Here is a 10,000-nt window from a genome sequence, read left to right as displayed (position 1 = left end):
TCTGTCGTTTCCATGCCTTGACCAAGGTGTCACAATAAACCGACCATAACCTTGCCCCTTTTTTTTTTTTTTTTTTAATTTTTTTTTTAAACATTTTTTTAATTCCATTTTGGCAGGTTGACATTTTACAACAACAACAGCATCTTAATGGACATTTATAAAGAAGAAAACAAAAACAAACAAAGAACAAAAAACAAACAAACAAACACCATAAATACTTGGATAGAAACAGCCAAGCAGCTGGATTATACACTGGTTGGTTATCATCATGGAGTATTATCATTCATTTCTTAAGATCTTACACAAGCTGTCAAGGAATACAAACTGTCAAGTATCTTAGAACACGTTTACGGAAAGTGAACACCTCAATCATTTCTTATGAATATCAATAAAAAGAAAATAAATATGGATGGTTATTTTTCGTTAATCATGAACAGGTTACTAATCATTTGTGATGAATAATTTGTAAGGCAGCCATCTGGCAGAGAAAATGGTATGGTTAAAGTTAATATATGCATTATATTCTTCAATTCTATATCGAGTTTTTAATTTGTTCAAAAAAACTGATATTTGTGGAAAGCTGTCTTCAATTTTACATAAATATAAGTAATACTTTGCAAACAATATTATAAAACACAAAACAGCATCAGTTGTTATTGTCACATCATGTCCAAATAGCACAAGTGATTCTGTTAACTTTAAATTTCCTGCGTTTACACATCTCTCTTTTATCAAGTCCGTTAAAGCGTTCCAAAACAACCTTGCCCCTTTTTTTTTCACACAGAGCATTGATTGTCTACCTTACCAATTTCTTACAAAACAAAAAAAATGATGGAAGGAAAGTCACATTAAAACCATGTTTCTGATAACTAATAAAGAACGGGGAGATAGATAGCAGAAACAACAACAACAACCAAACAGATTTCTGCTGACAAATGAAGAATGTGAAAAACTATGACAAGACAATTCTCGAAAGTACACAAAGTACAACAACAAACGCATAATTATTATACATGTACACACACTGAATTATATTCATAGATTCTCATGTTAACAAATAATCAAAGGCAGCTTTGAAAATATGATTCAGTCTTGAGGAGGGTTTTGAAACTGGAATTAAACTGGCAGTGTCTTAATTCGTATTCGTATTTCTCTTTTTATCACAACAGATTTCTCTGTGTGAAATTCGGGCTGCTCTCCCCAGGGGAGAGCGCATCACTACACTACAGCGCCACCCATTTTTTTGTATTTTTTTTCCTGCGTGCAGTTTTATTTGCTTTTTCCTATTGAAGTGGATTTTTCTACAGAATTTTGCCAGGAACAACCCTTTTCTATTGACAGTGTAGTGTAGTGTAGTGTAGTGTAGTGTAGTGTAGTGTAGTGCAGTGTAGTGTAGTTCAGTGTAGTTACGTGGGTTCTTTTTCGTGCGCTAAGTGCATGCTGCACACGGGACCTCGGTTTATCGTCTCATCCGAATGACTAGCGTCCAGACCACCACTCAAGGTCTAGTGGAGGGGGAGAAAATATCAGCGGCTGAGCCGTGATTCGAACCAGCGCGCTCAGATTCTCTCGCTTCCTAGGCGGACGCGTTACCTCTTGGCCATCACTCCACATATGACAATAACAAAAACAAAACAAACCAATAACAATAACAGTCCAAACCAAACCAATAACAATAACAAAAGCAAAACAAAGCAAAGCAAACCAAACACAATAACAATAACAAACCAAACCAAACACAATAACAGTAACAAACCAAACCAAACACAATAAACAAACCAAAACAATAACAATAAAAATAACAAACCAAACCAATAACAAACACAAACCAAACCAAACCAAACCAAACCAATAACAATACCAATACCAAACCAAACCAAACCAAACCAAACCAAACCAAAACAATAACAGTAACAATACCAAACCAAACCAAACCAATACAATAACAGTAACAATACCAAACCAAACCAAACCAAAACAATAACAATAACAATAACAATAACAAACCAAACCAAACCAAACCAAACAATAACAATAACAATAACAATACCAAACCAAACCAAACCAAACAATAACAATAACAAACCAAACCAAACCAAACCAAAACAAACAATAACAATAACAATACCAAACCAAACCAAACCATAACAATACCAAACCAAACCAAACCAAACCAAACCAAACCAAACCAAACCAAACCAAACCATAACAATAACAAACAATAACAATACCAAACCAAACCAAACCAAACCAAACCAAACCAAACCATAACAATACCAAACCAAACCAAACCAATAACAATAACAAACCAAACCAAACCAAACCATAACAATACCAAACCAAACCAAACCAAACCATAACAATACCAAACCAAACCAAACCAAACCAAACCAAACCCGTCCTGTCGGCCATTTCCTCACCTCCGCCGTTGTCCTCCCGGTCGTGAGAGTCCTGTTGATCAGATCGCGAATGGCGGCCCGACCTTCGTACCGTGTGTGGTTGGAGATCAGACCTGCATAGTACAGCGATTCTGGGAACTCCGGAAACATCTGCAAGTCAGTCAGACAGACAGGGAGTTTGGAGTTTCAATTTCAGTTTCAGTTACTCGAGGAGGCGTCGCTGCGTTCAGACAAATCCATACACGCTACACCACACCTGACCAGCAGGATAACCCAACGCGCTTCGTCAGGGCTTGAGCGCGTTCTTATATCATACTTGCGTACCGATCAGAGTGGACTTCTTTCTTTTTGACTCACTTGTGTAAACAAAGTGAGTCTATGTTTTAACCCGGTGTTCGGTTGTCTGTGTGTGTGTGTGTGTGTGTGTGTGTGTGTGTGTGTGTGTGTGTCCGTGGTAAACTTTAACATTGACATTTTCTCTGCAAATACTTTGTCAGTTGACACCACATTTGGCATAAAAATAGGAAAAATTCAGTTCTTTCCAGTCATCTTGTTTAAAACAATATTGCACCTCTGGGATGGGCACAAAAAATTAAAAAATGAAGCCTAATTATATGCAAACTGCATTTACTGTTATATTTTTTGTATTCTCTAAACTTGGCACTTTGATCTGATATTCTGACCCAACAACAAGAGCAGTCATTATTATCATTTTTTGTTCAAACAGGAACTTCTTTTGCTAAGCATGGAAGTTTTATTTATTTTGCATACGTTTTGGTGCAGATAGTAAAAAAGGGAAAGTACTCTGTAATTAATGCTAGGGGACTTAATTCGAATCTGGTTAGGACTTCTTCTTTTTTTTAACGCGAAGCTTTATGATAACAAATACAGAACACATTTTAACGATTAGATTTTTTTAAAGTGTATCACAAGTGAGTCTTGAAGGCCTTGCCTCTCTTGTTTTCACATAATTTTGCCAGAGGACAACACTCTCGTTGCCGTGAGTTCTTTTTCAGTGCGCCAAATGCGTGCTGCACACGGGACCTCGGTTTATCGTCTCATCCGAAAGACTTGACGCTCAGTTTGGTTTTCCAGTCAAACAGTGGGGAGAAAGGGCGAGAACGGGATTCGAACCCACACCCTCACGGCTCTCTGTATTGGCAGCTGAACGTCTTGACCATTCTGCCACCTTCATCCTTGGGGAGTTTGGAAACATCTGCAGGTCAGTCAGACAGTCGGACAGGTGGTTAACCCCTTATGTGCCGAACCTTATGCGAAATGAGAACAGTGTGGAAGGCAACAGAAGTGCATTCGCTGCTTCTTATGCAACTGGAGTGATTGATTTTATCGCGGCAAAAGTAACGGAAAATTGAGCGCGGCTGCCTACATGGCGGGGGTAAATAAAACAAAACGGTCATACACGTGAAATTCTGCAGTGGATTTGTTCAACAGTATCAATGATAATGATGATGATGATGATGATAATGATTATAACAATGATAATAATGACGACGACAACAACAACAACAACTACGATGATGATGATGATAATAATAATAATGATGATGATGATGACAACAACAACAATAATAACAACATCTACAACACTGAGAATAACAACAACACTGAGAACAACAACAACAACAATAATGATAATAATAATAACAACAACAACAACAACAACAACAGCGATAATCATTTAAATAACAACAACAACAGCAACAACAACTCACTACTTCAGCATCGCACAGTCCAGCGCCAATGTAGACCCCCTTGAGGGGCAGACGGAGGGGGGGCGGGGAGGCAGAGTCGTGGTTGCGGTCGTGGATATACTTGGCCAAGGCAGGAATATACTTCCCCGCGTAGGACTGCAAGGTATATATATATATATAATATACACACACAGAGAGAGATGTATATAGATATACATTATAGATGATGATGATGATGATGTCCATCCTTCTGATTCGAAGAGGACCATGGCTTCAAATGTCAGATGGAAGATCGGTGGCTGTGGGACTGGAGGTGGTTCATTAGGCTTGTCCAGGCCTTGCCCACGCATGGGACACAAGAAGGGTGTGGGTGCTGTCGTGGCAGTGGATGCTGCTCGGGCCTTGCGCACCAGCACGCTTTCGTTGTGCCTCGGTGATGCGCCTGGCTTCAGCTGCATATGTAGATATATATATATATATATGGATTGTTTTTTATTTTGTTTTTTTTAACAAACAGCAAAAGGAGTTGGCGCACTTGTCGGTTTGACCTAACATTAATATCGATTTAAACACTGTGGTAACAGCCTTAACTCACTCAGTACGGCCAGTCCTCTCTCCTCCTCTACACAGACCCCTCGGATGTCCAGTGGGTGTCTGAATGACCCAACCTTTAGCTTCCGTCGTCAGAACTGTGGTATTCTTTGTCAACATTCACCTCTTCAGTATAAGAGCGTTCCGCTTGCAATATTTTGATGATGGTAATTGGGATGAAACGCTGTTAACGTCGTCTCTTTCGCCGTTCGTATGGAGAGAGTTAAAAAAAAAAAAAAAAAAAAAAAAAAGCAGCCCATGCCTTTTACCAAAACAATTTCCAAAATGTACTGGTCGCCGAAAGGACTATATTTTTCATGAAGACTCCCTAATACACACATTACATTGTTCGGTAATGTTCTCAAACAGTCGGTTTCTTATGTATTGGTCGCCGAAAGGACCGTATTTTTCATGAAGACTTCCTAATGCACACATTACATTGTTCGGTAATGTTCTCAAACGGTTGGTTCATAATGTACTGGTTGCCGAAAGATCTATTTTTTTTCATGAAGACTCCCAAATGCACCCATTTCATTGTTCGGTACCGTTCTCAAACGGTCGGTTTCTTATATACTGGTCGCCGAAAGGACCGTATTTTTCATGAAGGCTTCCTAATGCACACATTACATTGTTCGGTAAAGTTCTCAAATGGTTGGTTCATAATGTACTGGTTGCCGAAAGATCTATTTTTTTCATGAAGACTCCCAAATGCACCCATTTCATTGTTCGGTACCGTTCTCAAACGGTCGGTTTCTTATGTACTTGTCGCCGAAAGGACTATGTTTTTCATGAAGACTCCCAAATGCACCCATTTCATTGTTCGGTACCGTTCTCAAACGGTTGGTTCATAATGTACTTGTCGCCGAAAGGACTATTTTTTTCATGAAGACTCCCAAATGCACCCATTTCATTGTTCGGTACCGTTCTCAAACGGTCGGTTTCTTATATACTGGTCGCCGAAAGGACCGTATTTTTCATGAAGACTCCCTAATGCACACATTACATTGGCCGGTCATGTTCTCAAACGGTTGGTTTATTTGTAATGTAAATCCAACTGTGTCAAGTTCAGAGGTCGCTGAGGCTTCCTGATAGCGCAGTTGAGGCGTTGTTGCAGTAATGAACCACAGACCAAAAACCTTAAAAGAGGGTCTTACGAATATCGGTGACCCCTTTGAACGAAGTAATAATAATTATGATAATGGACATTTGTTGAGCGCTTTCCTCCCTTAAGGAGAGCTCAAAGCGCTTCACAATAAACATCAAACACACACACGCGCGCGCGCGCAATAACTCACAAAAGAAAGAAGAAGAAAAATAATGATTTAACGCACAATAATTTAAAACAGATTCAGAGACTACGCGTATTACATAATCACACACACACACACACACACACACACACAACGAAAGAGAGAGAGAGTTTGCATGGCTTATAACAGAAAAGGTATGTAAGGTCTATGGATAGGCGTTTTCAAAAAGATGTGTTTTCAGACCAGTTTTGATAGATTGAAATGAAGGAGAGTGGCGAAGATCGTGAGGAAAACTGTTCCAGACATTATTAAAGGAAGAATCGCCGAAGGATCGGGTTTTAACACGGGGAGCAAGTAGCCGCCGTGAATCGGAAGATGATCTGAGTTGTCGACGGGGTGTACAGTGATCATAGCATTTGGTGGGGTCCCATTGTCGCCCTAAGCGGTGTCTATCTATCTATCTATCTATCTATCTATCTATCTATCTATTATGCACACAAACTCATACATTTGTATGAAACACATCTGTCATGTTGTCCTGTGCGAACCCTCTGTCCTTAACAGGAAGAATTCTGTGCTTGTGTGTGTGTGTGTGTGTGTGTGTGTGTGTGTGTGTGTGTGTGTGTGTGTGTGTGTGTGTGTGTGTGTGTGCGTGCGTGCGTGCGTGCGTGTGTGTGTGTGTGGACCGAAATCATATTTATGTCATATGTGGATCATCACATGTGCTTGTGTCGAGATGACCGACCCTGACCTACTTTTCACTTGAAAATCCCTCGCTCGCTCCTCCTTTGCCCGTCCCTTTGATTCTTCACTGTCAACGTCTCCATGAAGGAGGTTCTACATCACGATAAGTCAACAACTGCTCATTGGCAAAGCAATGAATCCGGATCACTAAATAAGTAAATACATGGGCGGCATTTTAGAGACATAACAAAACAAGGCTTCTACTAACCAATCGTCAGCGCATTATATTTCATGTTTTGTAAAGCGCAGTTGAGCCTGGATAATGTCTCGGTGCACTTGATAAGAACAAACAAACAAGCAAAAAAACCCTCCAAAAACAAACAAACAAACAAAAAAAAAAAACCACACCAAAAAACAAACAACAAAAATGTTGTCATGATTTACATTTCACAGTTTTGCACGTGCAGGGACCATCATTTGCTGATTCTTGTTTGTGGTTGTGGTTTGTTTGCATTAGTTTTTTGTACTGGGAGGGAGGGCGGTGAGGAGGGGGACGGTTGACAGGAGGGGTGGGGGTGTGTGAGGAGGGGAGGGGGGCGGGAAGGGATGTGGGAGTGGGGGGGGGGGGGTCCTCTTTACCTGTCCCCCGGTGTACAGGTCGCTGTGCTGGTGTTCCGGAAACATCCTGTAGAACTGGATCAGCGCACTGGAACGAGAAACAATCATCATCGTTAGTTGTTTATATTGAGGAGCGTGCGGGTACAGTACAGTATAGTACAGTACAGTACAGTACAGTACAGTTGTAGTGCACCACACCACACCACACCACACCACACTACACTACACCACACCACACCACACCACACCACACTACACCACACCACACTACACTACACCACACCACACCACACTACACTACACTACACTACACCACACCACACCACACTATAACACACCACACCACACCACACTACACTATACCACACCACACCACACCACACCACACCACACCACACTACACTACACCACACCACACCACAGCACACTACAACACACCACACCACACCACACCACACTACATCACACTACTATACACCACACCACACTACACTACACTACACCACACCACACCACACCACACCACACTATACTACACTGCATTACACCCCACCACACCACACCACACCACACCACACTACACTACACTACACCACACTACACTACACCACACCACACCACACCACACCACACCACACCACACCACACTACACTACACCACACCACACCACACCACACCACACCACACCACACTACACTACACTACACTACACCACACCACACCACACCACACTATACTACACTGCATTACACCCCACCACACCACACTACACTACACCACACTACACTACACCACACCACACCACACCACACCACACCACACCACACTACACTACACCACACTACACTACACCACACCACACCACACCACACTACACCACACCGCACCACACCACACCACACCACACCACCCCACACCACACCACCCCACACTACACCACACCGCACCACACCACACCACACTACACTACACCACACCACACCACACTACACCACAGCACACTACAACACACCACACTACACTACACTACACCACACCACACCACACCACACCACACCACACCACACCACACCACACCACACCGCACCACACCACACCACACCACACCACACTAGAGGACTCCCAAAACAGACCAACCTGTACAAGGCGGTCACCACATCGTTCATGTTCGTGGGCTGTCCGGCGCGGTCCCTGGTGAAGCTGTACCCGGTCCCCACCTGTACCACAGTGACAGAACAGTGACAGAACAGCACAGTGACAGAACAGCACAGTGACAGAACACACTACAGTGACAGAACACCACAGTGACAGAACACCACAGTGACAGAACACTACAGTGACAGAACAGTGACAGAACACCACAGTGACAGAACACTACAGTGACAGAACAGTGACAGAACACCACAGTGACAGAACACCACAGTGACAGAACACCACAGTGATGGGATACCACAGTGACAGAACAGAACACTACAGTGATGGAACACCACAGTGAAAGAACAGAACACCACAGTGACAGAACACCACAGTGACAGAACACCACAGTGACGGAACACCACAGTGACAGAACACCACAGTGACAGAACAGTGACAGAACACCACAGTGACAGAACACCACAGTGACAGAACAGTGACAGAACACCACAGTGACAGAACACCACAGTGACAGAACACCACAGTGACAGAACACCACAGTGACAGAACACCACAGTGACAGAACAGAACACCACAGTAACAGAACACCACAGTAACAGAACAACACAGTGACAGAACAGAACAACACAGTGACAGAACACCACAGTAACAGAACACCACAGTGACGGAACACCACAGTTACAGAACAGTGACAGAACAGCACAGTGACGGAACACCACAGTGACGGAACACCACAGTGACGGAACACCACAGTGAAAGAACAGTGGCAGAACACCACAGTGACGGAACACCACAGTGACAGAACACCACAGTGACGGAACACCACAGTCACAGAACATCACAGTCACAGAATAGTGGCAGAACACCACAGTGACAGAACAGTGAAAGAAACTGCAGTGACAGAACAGTGACAGAACAACACAGTGACAGAACGAGGACAGAACAACACAGTGACAGAACACCACAATGACAGGACAGAACAACACAGTAACAGAACACCACAGTAACAGAACAGTGGCGGAACACCACAGTGACAGAACAGAACACCACAGTGACAGAACAGAACACCACAGTGACAGAACAACACAGTGACAGAACAGAACAACACAGTGACAGAACAGTGACAGAACAACACAATGACAGGGTGGAACACCACAGTGACAGAACGGAACAGTGACAGAACACACACACACACACACACACACACACACACACACACACACACACACACACACACAACGGTGGCAGAACACCACAGTGAAAGAACAGAACACTACTGTGACAGAACGGAACAGTGACAGAACACCACAATGACGGAACACCACAGTGACAGAACACATATACATATTTATATATATATATATATATATATATATATATATATATATATGTATATGTATATATATATATATATACGCGGTCGGTGTTGACTAGATTTCCCCGGGGGGGGTAAAATCCAGAGGGGTGGGTAGTTTGAGAGGCAGGGACTGAGGGCCGTGTACTTACGGGACTGTCCACATACAGCATGTTGAACCTCTCTGTCCAGGATGTCTCCCTCTCCGTCACTTGGGGCTCACCTGTGGCAACAGA

General features: G+C 42.7%; 1 protein-coding gene across 1 annotated transcript in view; it reads right to left on the bottom strand.

The window, feature by feature from the left end:
- LOC143299513 (putative serine carboxypeptidase CPVL) overlaps positions 1–10,000 on the bottom strand; it is a 31,880-nt gene that overhangs the window by 9,595 nt on the left and 12,285 nt on the right. The window contains exons 5-9 of the mRNA XM_076612775.1: positions 9,917–9,987; positions 8,393–8,472; positions 7,276–7,342; positions 4,133–4,267; positions 2,421–2,549 (exon numbers count right to left, since the gene is read on the bottom strand). Of these exons, the coding sequence (XP_076468890.1) occupies positions 2,421–2,549; positions 4,133–4,267; positions 7,276–7,342; positions 8,393–8,472; positions 9,917–9,987 (482 nt within the window). The remainder of the gene's footprint in view (positions 1–2,420; positions 2,550–4,132; positions 4,268–7,275; positions 7,343–8,392; positions 8,473–9,916; positions 9,988–10,000) is intronic.

Source organism: Babylonia areolata, chromosome 25, assembly GCF_041734735.1.
Source record: "Babylonia areolata isolate BAREFJ2019XMU chromosome 25, ASM4173473v1, whole genome shotgun sequence".
In the NCBI taxonomy this organism is placed as follows: Eukaryota; Metazoa; Mollusca; class Gastropoda; order Neogastropoda; family Buccinidae; genus Babylonia; species Babylonia areolata.
The sequence above is the reverse complement of the archived record's forward strand: the minus strand, read 5'-3'. Positions and strand labels throughout refer to the sequence as shown.